Source organism: Carassius gibelio, chromosome B16 (genome assembly GCF_023724105.1).
Source record: "Carassius gibelio isolate Cgi1373 ecotype wild population from Czech Republic chromosome B16, carGib1.2-hapl.c, whole genome shotgun sequence".
Taxonomy (NCBI): domain Eukaryota; kingdom Metazoa; phylum Chordata; class Actinopteri; order Cypriniformes; family Cyprinidae; genus Carassius; species Carassius gibelio.
Genome location: NC_068411.1, coordinates 31062936 through 31090302, shown reverse-complemented (window position 1 = coordinate 31090302; position 27367 = coordinate 31062936). Strand labels below are relative to the sequence as shown.

The 27367-nt window shown below is 34.1% G+C and overlaps 2 protein-coding genes across 4 annotated transcripts; both read right to left on the bottom strand.

Moving 5' to 3' along the window:
• Positions 1-1547: 1547 nt before the first annotated feature.
• Positions 1548-8640, bottom strand: LOC127974762 (polyadenylate-binding protein 1-like). The gene is made up of 11 exons (XM_052578257.1): positions 8487-8640; positions 7407-7600; positions 7217-7332; positions 6787-6926; positions 6609-6703; positions 5322-5459; positions 3606-3701; positions 3253-3503; positions 3171-3202; positions 2120-2223; positions 1548-1673 (listed from the first exon to the last, which is right to left on the bottom strand). The coding sequence occupies exons 1-11, from the start codon at positions 8602-8604 to the stop codon at positions 1548-1550; spliced, it is 1410 nt and encodes a 469-aa protein (XP_052434217.1). The 5' UTR covers positions 8605-8640.
• A 798-nt stretch (positions 8641-9438) lies between these two features.
• On the bottom strand, positions 9439-26908 carry phldb3 (pleckstrin homology-like domain, family B, member 3). Of its 3 annotated transcripts, none has more exons than XM_052579204.1 (16): positions 26685-26908; positions 25198-25348; positions 21051-21193; positions 20875-20976; positions 20324-20461; positions 19196-19324; positions 18763-18930; positions 16415-16525; positions 14415-14516; positions 14266-14347; positions 12946-13114; positions 12540-12624; positions 10724-10864; positions 9931-10138; positions 9763-9848; positions 9439-9680 (listed from the first exon to the last, which is right to left on the bottom strand). In XM_052579204.1, exons 2-16 carry the CDS (start codon positions 25208-25210, stop codon positions 9546-9548), a joined length of 1812 nt encoding a protein of 603 aa, XP_052435164.1. In that variant the 5' UTR covers positions 25211-25348; positions 26685-26908; the 3' UTR covers positions 9439-9545. The 3 variants fall into 3 exon arrangements, with proteins under 3 accessions (XP_052435164.1, XP_052435165.1, XP_052435166.1); XM_052579205.1 differs by having other exon boundaries at positions 9931-10135; XM_052579206.1 differs by lacking the exon at positions 25198-25348 and having other exon boundaries at positions 26685-26907.
• Positions 26909-27367: the final 459 nt, after the last annotated feature.

Genomic DNA, 27367 nt, shown 5'->3' with positions numbered 1-27367 from the left:
TGTGCCTAAAAAGTGCAAGCATCTAGGCTAATGTAAAGTTACATGATGAAGTCATACTAGTGCGCGTGTGCATTTTGAGTGCTTTCTTTCACTGCATTATTCGGTGTATTCAAATGCATTTATGAATGCGTTTGAATGATCACAAAATTCAAGATTTGAACCCTTTCTTGTCATTATAGAACCTTTTTTTTAGCATAAAAGGTCCTTTGGAGTTGAGTAAAGAACCCTATGGTTCTATATAGAATCCCAATGATCCCTTTCTTCTAAGAGTTTGTTGTCATAATATATATATATATATATATATATATATATATATATATATATATATATATATATATATATATATATGCATTATTTGCATGTATGTTCATTTTTTATTAAGCCATTTTTTTGTTTTAATGGTTAGGCAATATTGTATGTAAACACAATTTATGCCAGTAAATTTAATTAAATTAGATTAATTACACTATAAGTAGTACCCAGTGAACTGTTTGTATTTAGTGACAATAGCTTTTTATTGCTTAGGTTACATCTGCATCGACTTAAAACAACAAATAAGTGCGATTTCACAACAACAACAAAAATAATAAAAATGCCTTGCAAAGAGCAAACCAGAAAAAATATGTATTTGCAAACACATTTATTTACCACAACGATATTTTCAATATACACTGAATTATTAAATTAATTAAAATATTTTTGTATAAATCTGATGAATATTACATTTTAGAATTGTTCAATCTGTGTGTGGTCATTGATATCTGTGTCTCAGACGGCTTGAATAGCAGGGCTGCTAAACGATATCTGAGCCGCTTCCATCGGCTGATGAGACTGAAGAACAGCAAGCGCTTCGTTCACCTGAACACACACACACACACACACACACACACACAGAAATAAATCACACATTAAAACAACAAGGGATGCACAATATTAGATTTTTGCTGATATCCGATATGCCGATATTTTTCACATCGTTGTAGCCGATACTGATACCGATATATTTACTTTTGTTTTAAAACAACACCAAGTCTCTCCCATGTCGACATTATAAACAAATAATTTAAAATTTTAGTTAGTTTTGAGCCAAAAGCTTATTAGTTAGGAGTAATAAACTTTATAAAAAAAAAGAAAACCTTGAAAATAACTCATGAAAAAGTAACTCAGATATCTCCTTCTAAATTAAAAAGTAATGCGTCACTTTACTAGTTACTTAAAAAAAAGTAATCTGATTACGTTACATTACTTGTAATTCGTTTCCCACAACACTGTTTATCGGCAAGGAATATCGGCAACATTTTTCAAATCTGATTTTTACTTTTTTAAACCTTTATCGGCTGATTCCGATAACATTCCGATAATATTGTGCATCCCTATAAGCTACCAAAGCTGAATGTGCAGGAGCGGACCTTGATGCACAGAGATTGCTGGCAGCGCAGAAGCAGAAGCAGCTCAGACTCATCCGTCTCCAGCAGCATCTCTGTGATCTGATTCGCCAGCGGCCCGACCACATCCTGCACCAGCGGGAAGAGACTGAGACCTGCGGATCAAACTACATCAGACGAGAGCTCGACAAGATCAACACGACACAATAATACAGGAGAGAACTTGCCCAGCATCTGCTTCTGGTTTTCTCCTGAGCTGGACACGGGGGAGCTCAGAGTCTCCTGGACCTGATTGTGGACAAGAAACCACACCAAACTGTTAGGATATATAATGACTATTACACAGTGCACATACATACAAGAATCCACAGGTATAAAGGTATATTTTTAGGCGTATTTTGGAATTGATGGAAATGCCATGATGCGCATAAACTCAAAAAACTGACTTTTTTGATACAATTTGATCTGATAAGGAATAAGTGCATATACTATGATAAAAACACTTTTACCGCATAAATTCCAACATGTGACTCAAAAAAGTCATGTGACTTTGCACGATGGGACAGGATAAATTGACTACACAGTGGACCGATCTAGTACACAGCATCTATATCTCTTTGAGTCGTTCAATGGTGCTTTATTCGCAAATGTTGATATTCCAGTTTTGCGCATAGGTTAAATGTGAATCTTTGGATGGAAACATAGCAAGAGAGTGATCTGTGAGAGACGTGCACCTGTTGAACAGCCCACGTCTGCTGTGGATCACTAGTGAACTCGTAATGATGGTGACCTTCAGGCGTGTAGATGTCCTGCGCTGCTGACCACACACTGAGATCCACTGTAAGAGAGAGATGATGAAGACATGCACCGGACGCTCACATCACAGACCTTTTATAAAAGGATGTTTTATTTTGTCTTTTTATGCGTAAAATTATTTATTCAAATTTCTCTTTTTTATTTAATACATTTTCAGTATATTTTAATTTAAAAAATATTTCTTTTAATTTTACTTTATTACTTTTAGTTTTATTTTGACCTTATTTTAACATTATCCTCATTTCACATTTTTACTATTTCATTTTAGTATGCATTTTTTTATGCTACTTTGATTCCATTTTTATGAATTTTTGTGTTTTCATCGTTTTTACTTTATTAGATTTAATTTTAAATTTATATTGCTATGATAAAATCTTTATTAGTATATTTTAATTTCAGTTGTTTTTATTTAAAATTATTTTAATTTCATGTTTGTGTGGTGTCATTTATTTAATTAAATTTGAGTGTTTCACTTTGATCATTTTTATTTTAAATTAATTCATGTTACTTTAACATTTTTATTATTTGATTAATTTTATTAAGTGTTTTGTTTTGGCTGTTTTCGTTTTAAAATAGTTTTTATTTTTATATTGTTATGAATAAATTTAAATAAGTGTTTTATTGATTGATTTTATTAATTGCTTTTATTTTTAAATGATTTATTTAAACTTGACATTTTATGATTTGATCAATTTTAGTGTTTTATTTTATTGTTTGTTTTTTAGAAATGAATTGTTAATTAATTAAAACATATTTATTATTTAAAGGCATAGTTCATCCATAAATGACAATTTTCCCCTCATTTAACACTCTCCTGTTATTCAGAACCCTAGTTCGTCTTCAGTTCTTATGGATTCGCATTAAGTTTTAGTTACCTGGACTTTGAAAGGAGGGACAGAAATCTCTCTGGTTTCATTAAAAACACCAGAGTATTTATTGGTGGACTGTCTCTTTAAGAGGCGCACTCACCCTGAGGACTGACGCACTGAGGCTGGGTGAAGCTGAATGAAGAGAGATTCTGCACCTGTGAAACAGCAGCTCATCTGGTCACCTGTGATTCTGTGTGTCAGTGTGTGGATGATCAGAAAGTGTGATGTGGATCTGGACCTGCTGCTGGCGTCTCATCATGTGTTGGTGGATGAGCAGAGCCTGGCGATCCGTCTTCCTCTGGGCCAGAGCCACATATATGGGCTTGGACTCGATGATGCGACAGTTCATCTCAGTGATGGCTCTGGTGGCTTCTTCAGGAGACGAGAAGCAGACGAATCCGAAGCCTCGGCTGCGGCCTCCGTCTGTCATCACCTGAACGAAGAAGAAACCTTTGGATCTTTGCATTTACTGGGTTACAATTAAATAAATACAGAAATTATGAACCATAAAAACCAAAGGCAGTCTCATTTCTACCTTAGCGCTGGTGATGTTCCCGTACGGAGAGAACTCTCTGAATAACCTTTCGCTGTCCACGCTATCGCTCAGATTCTTCACGTACAGATTCACACCCTGTCAAGACCATAAAAACATGTTCACAAGAACCATAACTGTAACAAAAACTTTCAAAATAACTATAGTGGTGAATATAGCAATAAAAATAACGCCAACAAAAACTGTAAAAATAACTGTAATAACTATAATAGTGACTATAGCGATAACTATAATATTAGCAGTTACTATAACAATAAGTATACCACTATACTGATAACTAAAACAATAACAATAACTATAGCGATAAATATAACTATAACTAAAACAACTTCAGTGATAACAATAAGTGTAATAATAACTATATTAAATATAATATGATAACAATGATTTCAGCGATAACTATAACAATAATGCAAACAACAGCTATAACGATAACTATAACAATAGCAATAACAATAAGTATACCACTATACCAAATTTACAGATAACCAAACCAATACCGATAATGTTAGCTAACAATAACTTCAGTGATAACTATAACAATAACAATAGCAATAACTATAACAATAAGTATACCACTATATTAAATTTACCGATAACCAAAACAATACCGATAATGTTAGCTAACAATAACTTCAGTGATAACTATAACGATAACAATAGCAATAACTATAACAATAAGTATACCACTATACCAAATTTACCGATAACCAAAACAATACCGATAATGATAACTAACAATAACTTCAGTGATAATTATAATTATAACGATGACAATAGCAATAACTATAACAATAAGTATACCACTATACCAAATTTACCGATAACCAAAACAATACCGATAATGTTAGCTAACAATAACTTCCGTGATATCTATAATTATAACGATAACAATAGCAATAACCATAACAATAAGTATACCACTATACCAAATTTACCATAACCAAAACAATACCGATAATGATAACTAACAATAACTTCAGTGATAATTATAATTATAACGATAACAATAGCAATAACTATAACAATAAGTATACCACTATACCAAATTTACCATAACCAAAACAATACCGATAATGATAACTAACAATAACTTCAGTGATAACTATAATTATAATGATGACAATAGCAATAACTATAACAATAAGTATACCACTATACCAAATTTACCGATAACCAAAACAATACCGATAATGTTAGCTAACAATAACTTCAGTGATAACTATAACTATAACTATAACAATAGCAATAACTAAAACAATAAGTATACCACTATACCAAATTTACCGATAACCAAAACAATACCGATAATGATAACTAACAATAACTTCAGTGATAACTATAACTATAACTATAACAATAGCAATAACTATAACAATAGCAATAACTATAACAATAAGTATACCACTATACCAAATTTACCGATAACTACAATAATAATCATCATAACAATAATTAACAATAACTTCAGTGATTACTATAACAATAACTTTAGCAATGAATATATGACATTAACTAAATCAACTTCAGGGATAACAATAAGTGTGATGAATCAATGCACAGCAGTACAGTTGAGAAATAGCAAAGGCTTTAAAGTGGAATAAGGTTTTAATAATGTGTTTAAGTTCTGCTTGGTTTAAAGTGAGGTGAAAGCTCACTCCTCTGACCTGCAGGAGGTTTAATCAGAGTAATAAACACCTGACAGCGCATGATGTGCTCCTGCTGGATCTGCTGGAAGCGCTTCTTCAGCTCCGTCTGTCGCTCTCGTCTCTTCTGAGCGCGGCCCACAAACACCTTTCTGCCGCTCAGCTCCGTCCGGTTCAGCTCCTCCACCGCCTTCAGGTCACAACACAGAGAACTACTCATCTTATGCGCCTTCGTTTAGTTCTTAATGACCATTCTCACTAAAAATGTCAAAGAGCTCAGAAGAGATGATGCCAACTCTCAAACAACATACAACAGCAACATATAGTCATTGTGTGATTACGTAATTTACCAACTGCATGAATTTTACTGTACATTTCTGCCACAAATATGTATCGTAATTGAAAACTATTGACAGAAATGCTATATAAGAAACATGAGAGGTGCATGAAAAAAAACCTGTGCCTGTGTAGTAAAAGCAATTATAACAACAACAACAACAACAACAACAACAAAATCGACTTTTTATTTCAAGGTTATGATTTTATGATTTACCAAATATTTTGGGCTTCCATGAATACAATCTTAGATTTTGAACATTTTTTGTGTAGTAATACATAATTATATTTATATCATACATTGTTTGTAGAAAATACAAAAAATTACTGAAATAAAAAAAATAAAATTACAAAAAATAATAATTAAATAAAATTATAAAAAAACTATAAAATTACTAAAACCTTAAAATTCAATAGAAAACTGTAAAGTGAACTGAAAAATAATAATAATAATTAATAGTAACTAACATTTTGTTAACTTTTTTTAATTACGGTAAAAAAAAAAATGCACTAATACTAAAATAATACTGGAAATTATTGTGACCCTGCAGCACAAAAGCAGTCATAAGCATGAGTCAAAATGATCAATTTCTCTTTTATGCCAAAACTTAATTTTTGATTAGTAATATGCATTGGTAAGATCTTCATTTGAACAACTTTAAAGATGATTTTCTCAATATTTAGATTTTTTTTTTTGCTCCCTCAGATTCCAGATTTTTAAACAGTTGTATCAAATATTGTCCTCCGAACAAACCAGGTGATGCACAAATCTTAATTTCCAAAAACGTACCTTTCTGTGCTCCATGGACACATATAGTACTTAATTTGGTACACAACTTATGGGAGCATCTTTTTTATTGGTAAAAAACAAATAGCAGAATAAAAAAAGGCATTAATACTTTAAAAATAATATATTTTTCTGAATATTTACAATGGTATAAATGCTCCTTTGATGCACATAACATTGCACAATCTTTCATCACGTCTTCTTCTCATCACTCACCCGTCTGGCATCGCTGTGCTTCTCGAAGCTGACGAAACCGAAGCCTCTGGACTGTCCCTTCTCATCCGTCATGACCCGAACGCTCAGAGTCGGGCCTTTGATTCAAACAACAGACGCGTTAAAACAAGAGACAGCTTTCATCTCAACCACATCATTCACAAAACAGACCCACACTCACCGAATCTACCGAATATCTCCGTCAGCATCTCGTCGTCCACATCCAACCCGAAGTTCTTGATGAAAATGTTTGTGAACTCTTTGTTTCTCGCCTGCATTTCAGCCTCGCGCTCCTTTTGGGATTTGAAGTGTCCCACGAACCTTAAAGAGCAACATGTGAAACTTACAAAGCTCTATTCCTATGCCTTTAAACATGTAGATGAGTTTGTTTCTTCACGGGAACAGAGTTTTCCTCTGCAGTGAATGGGTGCCGTCAGAATGAGAGCTGATGAAAACATCACAATAATCCACAGCGCTCCAGTCCATCGTTTCACATCTGGAGAAGACAAAACCTGAAACACATCCAGCTCTCATTCTGACGGCACCCATTCACTCCAATGGTAAGCTAGTGATGCAATGCTACATTTCTCCAAATTTCAGTCTTGACTTACACCTTCTGTTCATTGATCAACATGCCGTTTAGTTTCTCGATGGCTTTTCCAGCAGCTTCATGCGTCTCAAAGTGCACAAACCCAAAGCCTTTCGATCCGTTTTCATCACAAACCACCTTCAGAGAAAGAAACGCACTCGATACGGGTCTGATGTTGCACAGGAAAGCCGAATGAGGAGGTCGTCCCTTACTTTACAGGATAAGATGGTCCCGAAGGAGGAGAAGATGTCATACAGAGCCTCGCTGTCGATGGATTTCTCCAGGTTCTTGATGAAGACGTTTCCCACGCCGCTCTTCCTCAGCCAAGGGTCTCTCTGAGACCACATCAGACGCATGGGCTTCCCCTGCATGAGGTCAAAGTTCATGGTGTCCAAGGCTCGCTCGGCTGGACCAACCAACACAGCAGTGATTCAGAAGACATTATGAACTTCTAGACTGAATGAATCATTTCACATGCAGGAGATTTTTCCTCCAAAATCAATAAACACGTTTCAGTCAGAATCAAGTTCCTGATAACATGACTTGAGTTTCAAAAACAGACACACTTTGACTTATATTAGCTCTTTTTGAGTTTGATATACAATTATTTAACCCCTTCATAACACATTTGGGTTTGTTTTGAGCCTGATGAGAAGCAAACATTTCTAAAACATTTTTTTTTCTTCTTAGTAATGGAACATGGACACGCTTTAAGACCCTCAAAATATCTTTTTTTTTTACATTTTGGATTATTTTTTTTTTTTATTATATTTTTTTAGAGATGCATTTTGACCCAGGTGTGTTAAAAACACTTTTGTAAAATTATCTATAAAATGATGTTACAGTCAGAAAGTTCTTGTAAGATATATTCAGCTTCTTCCCCATCTCTCACACACTTTAGGGACTGAATTTTGTTAATTAACATGAATTTAAACCATTGCAGCATGAACAACTAACCACTTTTTCAACGTGAACATTAAAGTTAAAGCAAGTAAAATAAAAATAAAATCTGAGTAATATTAATAAATTGCCAAATTTGTAAGTCACTTCTGATAAAAGCGTCTGCGAAATGACTAAATCTAATATTAATGTTAATGCGCTTTTGTTTTGATAGAAATAAATATGTAGGTTTTAAAAAGTTGTACTGTTTTTGAGCAAGTTATACATGCATAGAAATGTAATTCAATTCCAGTGGGGTTAATATAATTCTCAGATGATATATCCTTATTTACAAATGTCTTTCTCAGTCAGTAATGTTTGAGAAGGGGTTAATAACTGCTCCGTGATCTTACCGTCAGCGGCTCGCTCGAAGTTAACGTACGCGTATCCGAGCGAGCGGCAGGTGAGTCGGTCTCTGCAGACTCGGATCGATTGAACCGAACCGAGTGATCTGAATCGCTCGAACAGCATGGCTTCAGTCACGTCCGGCTCCAGATCGCCCACATACAGCGATCTGCTCACCTTCATCTTCATCTTCATCACAGACGGTCAGATATCAGATAGCCTCCGAGATTCAGACTGAAAAACGCTTCTAACGATCAACGAACCGGATTTAAAAGATTCGATCAGATCGTAAATAAACATTCCGGTTATCATCATCATCATCATCACCGCCTTGTTAAAGTCAAATTTATTTGTTTATTTTGTTTATTTACTCACACACACGCACATTATAAGCACCATTATATATTATACATATATTAAAATATATTTAATAAAAAAAATAAAAAAAAAATTCTTATTGATTTGTATAATACGCACACACACTCACATTATAATCCCCCCCCCCCAAAAAAAAAAAAAAAAAAAAAAAATATATATATATATATATATATATATGTATATTTAAAAACCTTTTTTTAATTCAAGGCAATTTTATTTATTTACACAAACTCACACACTTGCACGCGCACACACACACAATAAGCCCCATCTTAGTATAATTAGAAGATGCATCTTGATATTTTTTTTTTTTTACAATTTTGTATTTGTTAAACCATGTTTTTAAAATTGTATATAATTATTTTCTTTAAAAATGAATATATATATATATATATATATTTTTTTTTTTTTATTTATTTATTTTTTTTATTATTTATAAGCCCCATCTTAGTCCTATTAAAGATGCATTTTGAAAGTGTTGTCCTTCAGGTTTTAGTTGTTTTTATTTCAATAATATTTCTTCATATTTCTCCAGAATAACTCCTGCTGGATGAAAGCGCTGCACGTGGAAACACTGACACCTTGTTTGGAATGTAAATATTTATTAACACTTGGCAAAATACAAGAAGAATGATCATTAATAAATAATAGTGTAGTGTAACAGCAGGTATCCCAGCATCCTCTGCTCCTCAGTATCTGCTGTGCTCGTCTGTGGCCGTGACTATAACGTCCATCCAGATCCTCATGGCTTCAGCGCTGTGAGCCGCCAGGAAGAAGAGCCGCTCGTAGGTCTTGACACAGAAGGTGAGGCTCGGCCGCGGAGACTGAGAACCACACGAGAGAACAAACCTCAGACCTGATTCTGTGTGTGTGTGTGTGTGTTTGTGTGTGGGGTGGTGAGCTCACTGATGAAGCTGTGCGCAGATGGTCGTAATAAACCTCCTCGATGGCCTGGAAGTAAATCACACCTTTCAGCTTCTTCTCATCCAGTTCTGAGGAAACAAGCAGAAGAGCGGTCAGATTTCAGCACATGAAATCTGAGTGTGTGTGTGTGTGATCCAGTGTTTCTGTCACCTGTGTAGTAGGCCAGTCTCTGGTGGTCCAGATCGAAGATGAACCATCTCCTCCTCCAGGTCTTCACTCGTCCTCCACGTTTGGTCAGAAAGCCTCCGCACCTCCGAGCAGACAGATTGACCCCCATACAGCCCGACACGTTATGACCCAGAGACTCCACGTGAGCCCGCAGGTCAAAGTTCACCGTCAGAGACAGCGGGACGCCCTGCTGAACGACAACAACACATCAGTCCTTCAGCAGACGCTTTTTATTTGATTTATAATTAGCTGGAAATGTAGCACTGCATCAGTGTCTCATCAATGGAAGTGAATGGGTGCCGTCAGAATGAGAGTCTGATAAAAAAGATGAAACACATCCAGCATTAAGATGATTTTAACTCAAACACATAGAGTCTGTAATCCATAATAACACTTCCTCCAGTGAAAAGTGCATCTGCTGTTGTCTCTCACATCAAAATCCAGTTTAGATCTGTTTAAACGCTGCTTGATCTGTGCAGATTTCTCTCCTGATTCAGACCAGAACACTTGTTCACTGGAGGAAGTGTTATTCTGGATTATAGACTCTATGTGTTTGAGTTAAAATCATCTTAATGCTGGATGTGTTTCAGGTTTTGTCTTCTCCAGATGTTCACTGATGGACTGGAGTGCTGTGGATTATTGGGATGTTTTTATCAGACTCTCATTCTGACGGCACCCATTCACTGCAGAGCATTGATGAGGACACACACTGGTCCTGATCTCAGAGGAGCACATGTAGTTGTTGTTGGTGCAGTGTTTGACTCATCAGAAGTACCTCCAGGTCTCTGTGTGTGGAGCTGGTCTGCAGTCGCTCCTCCTCAGCGTGTGGCTCTGGTCTGGATGCGTCCGTCTGTATTTTGGGAGATTCCTGCTCTCTGTGTCGGTGTTGTTCTGCCAGCAGCCGCTGTCTCTCCTCCTGTGTGCAGACGGACACCACGTCACGACTCTGATTCAGACCTCAAGCCTGGCTTTATTTAGAACGGCTCAGTGCAGGAAAGAAGTGTGCATTTGGAAACCAAATCTAGTCTCAGTATTGACTTCTTGTTTCACATCAGCGAGTCTAAGAACATCTCTTACGATGCTCCTTATCTCTAAGTCACTTGAAATGAAAGTGTGTGATGATGAACGAATAAATGTAAAGGTGTGAATATCCGTCATGTGATGATCAATGATCCAATCACAGAAGACGCTGAAGCAACAGCAACAGCAAAGTGATTTTACTTAAATGCAAACACACACGAGTCTCCTCTGAGATCTTAACAAATGATGAGCAATATTACAAAAGCTCAAAAAAATATTTACCAAGTACCAAAAAATATATTTCTGAATGTATTTCAGGGGCATGAAAATACATTTCCAGTCTTACAGTCACCTAGATTTAGGCTAAATGATGAGGCTAGATTATTCAATATTTTTATATATAGTAACTTTTTGGAGCATTTTTAAATCGAGTTCTTTTTTCAGTATTGTTCATAATGTGTAATGTTCACACGTCTTTTAGACAACAAATCAAGGTTTTCTTTAAATGTGATGTACATGTGAATGCATTTTTTTTGGACTGAAATATATGCATTTTCAAAAATATATACAGTACAGACCGAAAGTTTGGAAACATTACTATTTTTAATTTTTTTGAAAGAAGTTTCTTCTGCTCATCAAGCCTGCATTTATTTGATCAAAAATAAAGGAAAAAATGTAATATTGTGAAATATTATTACAATTTAAAATAATTGTTTTAAAATGTATTATACTTTAAATGATCATTTATTTCTGTGATGCAAAGCTGAATTTTTAGGATCATTATCACATGATCCTTTAGAAATCATTCTAATATGATGATTCATTATCAAAGCTGGAAACAGTTCTGCTGCTTAATATTTGTTCAGAACATGTGACACTTTTTTAGCATACTTTGATGAATAAAAAAAGAAGCTATGTTTTTAAAATATCAATATTTTGTAATAACAATAAACACTACTGGTCAGTACTTTTTTTCTTTCTTCTTTTTAAATAAAATCAATACTTTTATTCAGCAAGGATGTGTTAAATTGATAAAAAGTGATAGTAAAGAAAACCAATTATTAGAATATATATTATTAGATTTTTATTTTTTTTAATAAATGCAGTTCTTTTGAACCTTTTATTGATCAAATATATCAGACAGCAGAACTGTTTCCAACACTCATAATAAATCAGAATATTAGAATGATTTCTAAATGATCATGTGATAGACTGATGTTACATGTGACACTGAAGCTGGAGGAATGATGCTGAAAATTCAGCGCTGCATCACAGGAATAAATTATTTTTTTTAAGTATATTCAAATAGAAACCTATTATTTTAAGTTGTAATAATATTTCACAATATTACTGTTTTTTCTGTATTTTTGATCAAATAAATGCAGGCTTGATGAGCAGAAGAAACTTCTTTCAAAAACATTGAAAATAGTAATGTTTCCAAACTTTCGGTCTGTACTGTATATATATATATATAAATTGGTGATTGGTAGAAAATATATTTTGAAACATATCCCCAGTTTTAGTATATTTTGATGTAATGAGGTGTGTTGAGTTGTGGATCAGAGACTCACTCTCTCCTTCAGCAGACGTTCCCGCTCCGCTTTGGCCTCTCGCAGCTTCCTCTCCATCTCCACTAAATCCAGGAGACTCTGTGGACTTCACACAACACAAGCAGTGCTTACAGATACACTTCTGAACAAACCTCATAACAGCACACACAGACGAATACAACCATGACTGAGACTATTCGATTTACTCTTAATTATAACTTTTGATTTTACAGAATTCCACTCACACAGTTTAATGCATTTACACACAGATTCATACACCTCAGATAAAAGCCTTCACACACACACACACACACACACACACACACACACACACACACACACACACACACACACACACACACACACACACACACACACACACACACACACTCTCTCTCTCACACACACACACAGTGTCGTGGTTCACCTGGGGGCGCGGGAGGTGTTGGTGCTGTTGCTGGGTGTGTGTGATCGGTTGGGGTCGCTCTGCTCTGCTCTGGGTCCAGTACGGTGTCCATTACTCAGTCTGTGCTCCAGAGGGAGACGAGGAGGCGGAGCCTGAGAGGTGTGTCTGTCTGGAGTCATCCGCACCGACACTGACAGCAGAACAACATTCACAGTCCATCAGTAATCACACGCTTCGGCTCGAGAACATCTTACAGGGACGCTTCACATGGAACATCACACACACACGCACACACACATACACACGCACACACACAAACACACACACACACACACACACGCACACACACACACACACACACACACACACACACACACACACACACACACACACACACACACAGTTTACTTTGGCAACTGCAGTATTTCAATAAAACTTCTCAGTAACATTTTTCCCATCCTTCTTTCCAGCATCAAGTGCAGTCACGTCCCATAATGCACTCATTATCTCTTTAGATCCTCACTGACTCTCGTTGCACAATGTGTGTGTGACTCATAATGAAACACATGCACCTTCACACAGGGTTATTATCAATAACTACAACCAAAACCATGCAAATTAATTCTGTTATTACAAATAAAAAGCTGTAATTTGAACTGTTACACCTCTAATACACACACACACACACACACACACGACACAAAAGGAGATATCTTGAAAAATGTTGGTGACCACAATTTTTGACCATATAATGGAAGCCAATGGAAACCGAAACAATCATTTTTGTGCAAATGATGACAGAATACATTTTTTAAAATGAACTGTCTATTTAAAAAGTGTTACATTTAGAAACAACATTTAAAAAAAAACATTTAGGAAAGAAATCTGAATCAATCGAATTTAATTTGAACTACACTTAAATTAATTAATTGAAATACTGTAAAATAAACCTCAACTGAAATATTATAAAACATAAAATAACTTAAGACATATATTTAATTTCATTAAACTAAAAATAAAATACAACGTAGAAGTAAAAAAAAAAAAAAAAAACATCATAAAAATGACACACACAAAAAAAAACTAAAACTAACTGAAAGGAAAACGAAAATAAAAATCTAAAAATCAAAACAACAACATCATTATCTGAGTGTAACTGGACACCCAGAGCTCCACAGACAGTGTTTGATTGATTTCCCGGTCAGATAAACGACTGAGGAGTGTACGAGAGTGTGTTCCAGTCACACAGACACACCTCGATCAGAGCCGAACACTCTCTAATCACAGCTAATGAGCCGCGCTTGTGCTGTCTCCCTGACTTCAGCAGGTGTTAGCGCTCACCTTGAGCCGAGAGCGGTCGGTCTGTGTTCTTCCTGTGAGAGCTGCGTCTGCGAGGAAAACTGGATCCGTCCTTCACTGATTCCTACATCATAATGAACACAGTCAGCGCTGAAACTCAGTCAAACCTCGCTTACCTGCTCACACTGTACCTGTGCTGCTCTGTGAGTGGCCAGAGGACTGAGTGACATCACACAGGGGGAGGAGCCAGTGATGTTGGACCAATCAGTGAGAGGCTTCTTCTCTTTCAAAATCTACAAAGGCAAATGTCCTTGATGTTTAGTGAGTGCCACATCCTGAGCAATGATATTAGCTAAATAAACTGCTGAACACACACACACACACACACACACACACACTGTAGTCACTATGATCCCTGACTGAACAGCACTAGTGAGAATAGTTGAGCAGTTCTGCAGCTGTGTGAACATGACAGAGTTAAACGTTTCTCTCTCTCTGACTCACACACACATGAGCGTCTGCGAGGAACACACACTCTTCATCTGCTACACACACACACACTTCTTCAGTTCAACAGTGTTAGCAGTCGCTGTGCTCTCAATCCCGTGTGTCCTGTTCTTCACAGAGCGTGTTATAACACACAGAAACTCTCACCGCTGTCCTCCTCTGAGAATCAGTCTCTCTCTCTCTCTCTCAGTCTCTCTCTCTCTCTCTCTTCTTCTCTTCTTTATTTCTTCACTAACTCTTTCCTGCACTCGAGCGGATCTCTAATCACTGTGACTTCAGCACTAAAGCAAGGCATCGCGGTGCTCAATATATAACCCATCCAGAATGGAAAAGAACACAGTCTACTCCACTTTACTGCAATTCAGCAGATTTCCAACTAATCTGGTCAGTCTGCTGTCGCTCACATGTTTTCACATTCACAGGTCAGAGTTCACCAAACTTAGCCAAAATACTGTGAAATTAGCATGGGCTTGCCATTTATATTATTTATATTTTGCATTATGTTGTCATATATTTTAACTTTTTCAGCTTTAATTATTTATTTATATTTTGCATTATTTTGTCATATTTGAGTATTTTCAGTTTTAATTATTTATTTAGATTTTGCATTATTTTGTTGTATATTTTTGTGTTTAATTTTTTTTGTTTTTTTTACATGTAAGTTTTTTTCATTTTAAAGTTCAAGTAATTTTCTCAGTTTTTAATGTCTCTTTAGTTTTTATACATTTTTGTTTCCGTTTTAGAGTTTTTAATCACTTCAACTTGAACTAAATGAAAATGAGAACTAAGTGAAATAAACGAAGTTTAACTTGTATTCTATGAAAGTTCTGTTTCATTCCAATTCACATAAATGTTGTTTAGTATTCTTTGCTTTAGTTATCGATAATAACACTGGCTTCGGAGAAGTGTGATCTTATCTCATTACTATACCATCTTAGTATTTATTAATCGTTTTTATTTTTGTTTTTATATTAAAATTTTTAGTTTAAGTTTTAGTCATTTTGTTGTTCGATTTAGTCACTTTTATTGCTTTTTTAATATTTTTATTTTATTTCTGTTAATGTTCCATTTATTGCAATTAATGCAAATGTTTTCTTTGAGTATTTATAGTTTTGATAACGCTGGCTCAGGACAGTGTTATTTTAGTATCATTCCTATACTGTCTTAGTATTTACTTATATTTTGCATTAGTTTTCATGTTAATATAATTTTTTATTGTTATTTTAGTTAGTTTTAGTAAATTTGTTTGTCGTAGTATTTACTAAAAATTTTGCATAGTTTTTTTTCTATTTTAATTAAACATTTTTGTAAATTTGTTTGTCTTAGTTCTTATTTATATTTTGCATTAGTTTCCATTTTTTGAATTTTTTAATTTTAGTTCAAGTTTTAGACTTTTATTGTGTTGTGTTTGATTTTGTCAATCACGTTTTTATTTTGTTATTTTAGTACTTTTAATAAAAATGAGAAAAGTTGTCTCTGCAACTAACTAATGTTTAATATTTTCTAATGTTATATCTGTAAATTGAAGTTATTTGTATCTTTAGTTCTATTTAACGATAAGAACACTGGATGAGGAGTTCAGACGCACATATAAACCCCACAGACACACACTGAAGGAGGAACACGAGCCACATCTACAGAAGATCATGTTTCCACTAACAGAAGCAGTGTGAAGACGTCTTACCCTCTGAGACTTGTGCTGCAGCTCCTTCCTCTCCAGTCTGAGGGAACTCAACGCTTTATCCTTCTCTTTCTCCATGTCCTCCAGCTGCTTCTCCAGCTGCTGGACTCGTTCCTGCGAGACAAGATCGTTCAGAGGTTTCGAGCGTGAACAGAAGCCACACGTTCAGCAGTGATCTTCAGTCTGGTCTGGTTTGTGTGGCACTGATGTATGATGTGCTCAGAGAGACTCAGGGTCAGAGATCTGTCATCCAGAGCAGCTGAGCCAATGAGATCCGCACACAGTGTGCCTCAACTACATTACACTCAGTACACACTGCACACTACACACTGCATACTACATACTACACACTACACACTGCATACTACATACTACACACTGCATACTACATACTACACACTGCATACTACACACTGCACACTGCACACTACACACTGCACACTACACACTGCATACTACATACTACACACTGCACATTACATACTGCACACTACACACTGCTTACTACACACTGCACACTACATACTATACACTACACACTGCTTACTACACACTACACACTGCACACTACATACTATACACTACACACTGCTTACTACACACTACACACTGCACACTACATACTATACACTGCATACTAAACACTGTACACTACACACTGCACACTACACACTACATACTATACACTGCATACTAAACACTGTACACTACACACTGCATATTACACACTAAACAGTACACACTGCACACTACACACTGCATACTAAACACTGCATACTAAACAGTACATACTACACATTACACACTAGACACTACATACTACATACTAAACAGTACATACTACACACTACACACTAGACACTGCACACTACACACTAGGGTAGGCAAGTTTATTTATATAGCACATTTCGTACACAATGGTAATTCAAAGTGCTTTACATAAAAGAAGGTAAAATAAACAAAAAAATAAATACAAATAAAACAAGCAATTTTAAAACTTTGAAAATGATAAAAAATTGACTTATTTAAAATGAATTTAAGAACAGTTAGAAATAGAAAATACACTGTAATATGTTTGGACATTGCACAGTGCTCATTCTACAAATGCACAGCTAAACAGATGAGTTTTGAGTCTAGATTTAAATGTGACTAGTGTTTTAGCACATCTGGTCTCTTCTGCGGGCAGCATAGTAACTAAAGGAGGACTCCCCTTGTTTTGTGTGAACCCTTGGTATTTAATAATTTGTCTTTGCAACTAACTCCTTTTTTATATTTTAATAAAAATCCTTATCTTTATTCACAAGGTAAAGAGTATTCTGTGTAAGGCTGCAGCTATCGACTATTTTAGTGATCAAGTATTCTACGGATTTTTCTATTGATTAATCAGATAAGAAGTCATTTTTCTTTATTTAAGAACAATACTTTCCTCTTTAGAAAAATTGACATTAATATTGCTGAAATTGCATACATTAATAACCGTGGAAACGAAATCCATTTAATGCATTTAATTGCCAAATTACATTAAAAATGCAAATACAAATATATAAATAAAAAAATAATTAAATAATAATATAAATAAACTAAATAAAAATCAAAAATCAATTCACTTTATAAAAAAATAAAACAAAAAACAAAAAAACAGTAAACAGCACAAACTAAAACTGAGACATAAATCAAAATAATAATAATACCTAAATATTGCATTCCTGTCATGCAACTTAACTTTCAAGTTTGAGCCAAACTAAAGCTGAAGCATGACGCAAGCCTTCTGTCTTCTAGCAAGGCTTTGTGGCTTTCAGTGGACAGGAACATAACTTGGAACAAGAACTAGAGTCTAAACACATGTTTCTGCAACATGAAATTAGAGTTATTTGGAGAATAAACCCTCTTAAATGTTTCTTTATGTACTGGTCTGTGTGTGTGTGTGTGTGTGTGTCACAGAGAGAGAACGAGACATTCTCTCTCTCTCTCTCTCTCTCTCTGTTTTTAATACAATTAGTTTGTTTACTGCATCATGTGACTGTGTTTGGTGTGTCAGCAATACTTCTGCTCACGCTCAGTGCTGCATAACATACTGATGACATAACAGCCAATGAGAGGCCAGTGTGAGCGACACAACAGCCAATGAGAGTGACCTATTTGGGAAATAACGATGTGTAATAAAGACCCACTAAATTCCTTTCAGAAAAAGAATTTCACAACTGTGATTTGGACAGATGTGTGCATATAAAGTGAAGTACTAACAAACATAGACTTTAAGCAAATGAAGTGAAGAGCATTCAACAAATCCTTCTAGAGAGGAGTGTAAAACATGTGAATGATGCTAGTTAAACCGGACCGTTTCCTCTCACCTGAGAAGCATTGCGTGTGTGCTGTACTCTGGTTATCTCTCTTTCGATGACCGTTTCTGTTTCTCCGTCCTCTCCTTCTCGCTCCTCTTCCACTCCGCTCTCCAGCTCCAGGATGTGGAACTCCATGTCTTCAAACGCTCGCACTGTGACCTCCAGCGCATCCTTCTCCTGGAAACCAAACACATGCTTGAAAAACTTAAAAAAATAAGAAATATTATTCCAATATGAATGCTTTTGCTGTACTTTGGATCAAATAAATGCAGGATTGGTGAGCATTACAGACTTCTTTAAAAAACATGAAAAATCCTAATGTTTTCATTGTATAACTATATTTATGAGACTATCTCATCCGTCAGAGGTGGATATGACAGTCCACTCTCAGGAAATGAAACACCTAATGATTGCCTCATTAAACAGCAGTGTTGGTGTTCACCTGTTGCAGTCGAAGCAGAAGCTGCTCTCGCTGGTCTTCTGGCTGCGAGGGAATCTGTTTCTCCATCTCCTCACACCTCCTCTTCACCTCCTCCACCTTCAGACGCTGCTCCTCCAGCTGAACTCGCTCCTGAAGGACAGCATGTCTTCAGCTCAAACACTAATCATTAGGGATGCACGATACTGGATTTTTCCCAATATCCGATATGCAGATATTTTGTAACTAATTTTTCACTATATCCGATATTTTGCACCTCATTTTTCCCTAGATCCGATATTTTGCACCTCATTTTTCCCTATAACCGATATTTTGCACCTCATTTTTCCCTATATCCGATATTTTGCACCTCATTTTTCCCTATATCCCATATTTTGCACCTCATTTTTCCCTAGATCCGATATTTTGCACCTCATTTTTCCCTAGATCCGATATTTTGCACCTCATTTTTCCCTGTATCCGATATTTTGCAACTCATTCATCCCTATAACCGATATTTTTCATCTAATTTTTCCCAATTTCCGATATTTTGGCCGATATGCTTATATTTTGCACTTCAATTTTTCCCAATATCCGATATGCCGATATTTTTCACCAAATTTTCCCAATATCCGATATTTTGCACCTCACTTTTCCCGATATGCCGATATTTTGCAAATCATTTTGGCTGATATCTGATATATTTCCTTTTAATTGAAAAGACACCAAGTCTCTCCTGAGTGGAAATTATAATCAAATTATTTGTAATTATGGTTACTTTTTTCAAGAGCAATTTTTTTTAACTAAACAATAATGAAGTTATTTGAACTATAAATAAACTACATATCAATCGCAGCACATTTCCCCTCAGAATGATGCAGTAGTAACCTTTACATTCACACACCCCAAACCCATTCTGCTCTGCATTCTCAGTTTAAAGGCAGTAATCCAAAACAGTGAATCCATTCAGGCAAAGTTTTCTTCAAGAATGAGACTCACCCTGAGCACATGTGAGTTAATGTATTCCTCTTATAGACAAGACACATTGGGATAATTTTTCATACCGTGCTGATGCCGATATATTCTGATATCAGTCTGATAATAACCCTACAGTAATCATGCATCAGAAAGCTGAACAGATCAGATGCAGACCTTGTGTCCGATGGTCAAGCGCTGGCTCTTCCGCTGCCTGTCCTTCTCCTGCAGAACCTGCAGCTGCTCTGTGTATCTGCGCAGACGCTCCTGCTCCGTCTGCAGCTCCCCGCGCAGCAGAGCCACCTCCAGCTGCAGCTGCACCACAAAACACTCCTTTACATCACATCACACAGCCGTTTGATGTTTCACCAAAACAAGAAGTATCATACAAAAGCATCAGTTGCACACCAAAAAACAAGCATGGATCAATTACCTTTTCATTTACAGAAAATAAATCTACTACAGTGCTAATGGCTGTCAGATTGTGAAGATTATAAAATACAGGCCAAAGATGTGTCCTTTTTAAAAGAGAGAAATTCTGGATTTTCCTTTTTTTATTGAAGAAAAAAAAAGATTATATATATATATATAAATTATTATAAAATACATTTGAATCTTGTCTGTTATCGTCAATGATATTGCATGTTAATAGAGTCACAGTTAGTGTTTAATGATGTCGGCAGCGTCTCATCTTAGTCATGTTTTTCATCATAGTTCTCGTTACTCACCTCAATCTTTAGCTCCTCCCTCTGCTGGTCGAGCTCTGTGATTCGCTGCTGCAGCATGGAGGGTGATGTCAGCGAGACTCCGCCTCCCTGTTTGACTCGATGCTGGTTAAGCACAGAGCGAGAGATGAGTGCGGTCGATCCGCTGGACTGGTTATGAGAGGAAAGCGTGTATTTACCCGTTCGCTCTCTGTGCTGCTGCCCTCTGTGTCTGACTCCGCCCCCGAGGAGGCGGGGCTCTGCTCCACTCTCATGATCCACGGTGATCTCCGGACCGGGTCCCATTGACTCTTCTGCGTCTCCATATTGTGTCTGGGCATGTCTGATTGCACAGGAGTGGAGACCGGTTACAGTAATTCAATCCGGCTCCAGGGAGGCAGTAAACAGGGGTCAAATGACAGATGCTCAAACTAACATGCACTGAACACGGTAAAAGTGAAATCCTGATGGGTAAACAGAGTATAATCTGTTCTAGAGGTTGCTTTCTTAAATTAAAGAGCAAAAAATTTTGCACAACAGCCATTAATTCACAGGTAAAATCAAATGTGTTACAGAAATGCTCAACACTGGCATTTTAATCTAAATTATTACTATTTAAATATTTATAACATTATTTAATTGCTAAGTAAAACAATAATTATCATTGTCTGTTTAAAAAAAAAAAAAATATTTTTAAATATTGCTATTAAAAACTAAAAATGTAAGTTAAACAATTAAGTAAATTTTAAAAACAGTTTATTTCAAATAATACACACTTTTAAATAATTTATTAACTTTAACTTAAAAGGCAAATCTATTAATAATTTAATTATTAAAATATTATATATGTGTTTGTGTGATTTCAATCTAAATCTAAATGATTAAAATTAATATTTAATTTTCTGCTGGAGTATAATAATAATTATCATTGTGCCAAAAGGCAGAAAATGTAAACAATTTAGTATTAAAGTATTTATTGACTGTAAATATCTAAAAATGTAACATCAATATTAGCAAATAAAAAAAATAACAAGTAATTAATTATTTAATTATAGTGTAGTAGCGTAATTAAAAAAAAATTTTTTATATCGATATCTATATATATGCTTTTTTTAGCTTAGCTATATAAATATATATATTTAATTAAATTATTATAATTTATTTATATATATTTTAATTTGTATTGGCTATAGAACACTTAAAAATCAGGTATAATTAAGCAGTACTGGTCAATATCATCTAGTAAAAATCAAAGTGGGACAGAGAGCGATAGGAAGGCCACAGGAAAGGCAGTGAAGATGAAAGCAGGATGACAGACAGTAGATCAATAGCACTGCTTCTTCTCCAGCAGGTGTTTACACACATCAAGGCCAGTGTGAATGACTCTGACTCCGAGTGTGGGAACAGACTCCGAAGCGTTCCCAGATCTGTCCGTCACACCGGCCCGGCCTTATTAGGACTCGCAGCACACAGATAAATATAAAACTCCAACACACCGGAGGAAGTGGCTTCTGAAATGTCACAGACCGGTTTCATATTTCCACAGAGAGAGAGAGATTGAGTCTGTTCCCAGAATAACCACAGCCTCTCTGAACACACACACACACATACACACACACAATAGCTTGTTTAAACAGAAGGCCTTCATGACAAAAGCAGGTCTCATTGTGTGTGTATTTACTACATGTACCGTTGATCAAAACTAGACCTGGCAGGTTCTAACTAACAGCTAAACCCTGATGAGATGACAAACAAAACAGACTTGTTCCTCCAATACGACATCTCTGCAAAGATACGTGCGATGCTCATACAATATATTAAAATTACATTTATATAAAATTATATAACATCTGCTATTTGTCTATTAGAGGGCGTCTTAGAAAAAAGCTTAATATAAAATAAATATTTAAAAAATATTATATCAAATTTGATCTGCTCTTTGGCTAAAAGTATGCAGTAAAATATATAAAAGTATAAAGTACAATATAAAAATAAAATAATAATAATTGCATTTGCATCTTTGGCTCTTTTTAGAAGGAAGCATAATATAAAATAAATAAATAACACATATAAAATAATATAAATCCTCTTTGTAGGTGTTTGGCTAAAAGAAGCCATCGCAGAAGACAGCATAATATAACATATAAATATTACATAATAAAATAAAATATTTTCTACTCTTTGGCTAAAATAAGGTCTTAAATAAATAAAAAAATATTTTTACATTTATAATATATAATATAAAATATAATATAATATTATAATAATATATAAAATAATGTAAAATACATTTTATCCGTTTTCTTAGAAGGTATAATGTACAATTTAAAAATTAAATAGTAAAATAAATATTTTCCGCTCTTTGGCTAAAATAAGGTTTTAAATAAATATTGAATTTAATTTTATATTTAAATATTTAATTTAAATATACACATATGTAATAAAAATATGACAATATATATAATAATGTAAAATAAATGTTATCCGTTTTTGGCTATAAAAGAAAGTGTCTTAGAAGGCAGCATAATATACAATATAAATATTAAATATTAATTTGTCTAAAATAAGGTCTTAAATTAATATTTAATTTAATTTTATATTTAAATGTACTTCATTTAAATATAAACATATGTAATAATATATATATATATATATATATATATATATAAAATAATTAAATGTTTTATCTGTTCTTTGGCTATAAAAGAAAGTGTCTTAGAAGGCAGCATGATATAAATTATAAATATTAAATAATAAAGTAAAATATTTTCTGCTCTTTGGCTAAAATAAGTTCTTAAATAAATAAATATTTAATTTTATTTAATATTTAAATATATTTAATTTAAATATAAACATGTAATAAATTATATAATATATATAAAAATATATAAAATAATGTAATGTTTCATATGTTCTATGGATATAAAAGAAAGTGTCTCAGAAGGCAGCATAAAATAATACAAATATCAAATAATTGTGTATAAATAAAATAAAAATAATAGAAATTTTGATTTGCTCTACAGCTAAACGCTAAGTTTCTTAGAAGTCAGCATAACAAATAATGCAGCCTAAATAGACAGCTCCCTGGGTGTTAGTGAAGCAGGAAGTGCACTTAAACAAGTGTGTAAACACTAGTTAGGTTCCCTAAAGCCATCTAATGTGCTGTTTATGTGGACACAGAGCGTCCAGCAGTGATAGTGAAACTGCAGATGTGAACGCTCCGCTCACTTTAAACACTGGAAAGACCGGAGGGACAGAAACACAGTAATTACAGAGGAGTGTCAGATAAACATCAGCTCCTGATCATTACTAACAGCATTCCCTCACAGATGCTCACCCGCCATTCCTAGGAAAACGCCTCAGAATTATGGGATTACCATGGTATTTGTTCAGTGTATTCCCAATCACTTTACAGAATTACATGATACTGTCATCATCATTTACATGGACCTACTATACTATACTATAATATTACCACGGTATCTACAGAATACTACGGTAAAAGACCAAATAACATGACTTTACAATTGTACATGATGACAATGATCATCTACATGACGGTATTTACAATAAAATAAAAATAAAGTCAAACGGAGCTACAAATATAATCATCCTAAAATTTTATAGGAAGCTATCTATAAAAAAAGAAAAAGAAAAAAAAAAAACCATCATGTATGGAGACTCAATTTCTAACATGAAATATTAATACTATAAATATGTCTAAAATATTATTTGGGAAAAAGTGCATTTCTGTATAGTTTTTGACTACACTTTACAGTTACATATTATTTATAGAACTCTATTTTTATTTGAGCCATTTTTATTTATTTTAATCAAATTATTTATTAGTTTAATTGTGATTTAAAGTTATTTAAAAAGATAATTTATTTTATAATTATACAAATTTTTTATTAATTATTTATAATTTTTAAAAATTATATAAAATATTTATAATAATTTTTTTTTCAGCTAATGTGATGTATAGTATACAAAAATAAAGTGAACACTTGTGTAACAATATTTAATCTTTAAATGCCCTAAAATGTGAAAACTGTCACATTGTACTAAATCATCATTCTACATCTTTTCACTTGGTTTTAAACTTTAAAGGAAAAAAGGTAAATATTCCCAAAATGAAGGTATTATCATATTATTTCTCCAGCAGTATTTCAAGCAACCTCAATACTCTTGTGGTAAATGAACAGAATACTACGGTACTACTACTAATATTGTGTTACACTGAGAATGTGTAGTATTTACTATTCAACTATTTTTGCAGAAATTGCAGTAATTTTCCCAAATAATTAGAAGAAATGGCTCGTAACACAGAATTAAACAGCATCTCACCTGTGTGCAGCATTCCTCAAACTAAGCTGAAGAAACACACTCGTTTAGCACGCCTCGTTATTATAATTACACTCTCCAGCCGGTCAGATCCGCTCCAGCGCAACAGTATTACTGTGATTCTGGGGTGTACAGTCTTTCTGAGGCCACACATCTACACACATCACCAGCAGAAAATATAAAAGGCAGTCTTATATTTAAATCTACCGTATAAAGACCCATTTTACACTCTGAAATATTCATTTCGTAAATATTATTAGAATTTTTTTTTTTATTAATATAATAACATTATTCTATTTACTATAATATGTATTATTTATTTTAATTTTAGTTATATTAATTATTATTTTAGTAATTTTCTAACATTTTTATGTAATTTACTGAAGATTTATTTTAATTAAATTGCTAATTTAATTAAACAAAAATTTAAACGTTTTTTTTATAATTTGTATATTATTTAGTTATTTTAGACGTATTTTAATATATATTTTATCTATGTAATACACATTTATTTTAAACAGATTACATGCATTTAATTTTTTGTTGCATTTCTTACACTGTTTTTCTCTAAAATGACTGACAGCTGACATAATGCTAACCCTAATTTATTTTTATATTTATTTATTATTTAATTTAAATCCAAATACATGAGTTTGCTAGATTGTAATTTTTAATTCTTGATTTAGATTGGGGTTTTTTTCTGTTAAAAAGTAACTGATGCCTGACATGATGCTAACCATAACCTGATTTATTTAACCAAATTTTAAATATGTTTACATCTACTTTTATCTTTCAATTTTACTGTTTCATTTCATTAATAAAAAACAAATAAACTCTATATATATATATATATATATATATATATATATATATATATATATATATATATATATATGTGTGTGTGTATAAACAGTTGTTGTTTTTTCTCTGAAGTGATTGACAGCTGATATAATGCTGGTTTATACATAACAATGACATCAAATATGATTTATACAAATGTAGTGAACACTTAAAGTTACGTAATATTTACAGTAAATCCACTAAACATCCATCACTAAAGCTGTTGGCAGATAAACTGACGCAGTAAACACATTTTAATTAACTTTCAGAGTAAACTACCGTAGTCTCATTAATCATAACTGGTTTAGTTTGATATTTACAATGTTTTTAATAACGACTACGTTAAATCATTAAAGTGTTTTTATTTACTTAAGTATTTCACTATTATAAACCGTCTCTAGAGTTTAAACCGAGCAAGTTTAGTCAAGGTTAGTTACCGGTAGTTTAGCTTCAGAAGGCGGGGTTTAGTAGCTGTCAATCATCTCTGTCAATCAATCACTTCAGTCAAGAATTAAAATATCTGATTCTGAACAAGAGTTAAATACTTTTACATGATTCCCGCGGAAGCGTGCGGTTAATCGCGTCGCTGTCGCTCTAATCAGCGCGTCTGGTTTATCGATAAACTGATAAACGTTCCGATCATAACTTACCTGAGAAGAACTTCCGCTTCAAATCCGCCAACGGTCCTGGAGTCTGATGACGACACAATAACGAGAAATAAACTCCAGAGCGGCTTTAAACGGGCTTTTCATGTGAAGTGATACCAGCGGGATTTCCAACTTTCACTCAGTAGTGTGTGTGTGTGAGAGAGAGAGAGAAAGAGAGAGAGAGTGTGTTTGTGTCACAGTGGCCGCGTCTCAATCTCTATAGCCCCTCCTACACAGACAGCGTGTGGGCGGCGCGCTGGAGCCAGCGTCAGGATCACGTGACGCTCTAGCACGCTGTCTACACAGGGCGCCAGACTAGGATTTAAAACACAGCCCGGTACACAGGTTCTCTAAATATAACATAAAAAACCCCTCGTAGATTTATTGTGGCTTTAAGTAATATTTTCAATCAGATTTTTTTCATTTTTTAACAGTTTTTGTATTCTATATAGTAAAAAAAATTCAATAATAATTTCACGATTTTTTAAATGTTTTTTTTTTTTTTTTTTAGTTTTAGTATATCAAAATTAAACTCAGTTAAAAATATTTTCTTTGCAAATAGCTGAAATAAAAAGGTTTTGGCAGGCTATTTTATTTCAGTCAACGTTTCAGGTAATGAAAGTGTTTTTAGTTTCAGTTTTAGTTAACTATAATAACACACGCACACAAACACACACGCAATATTA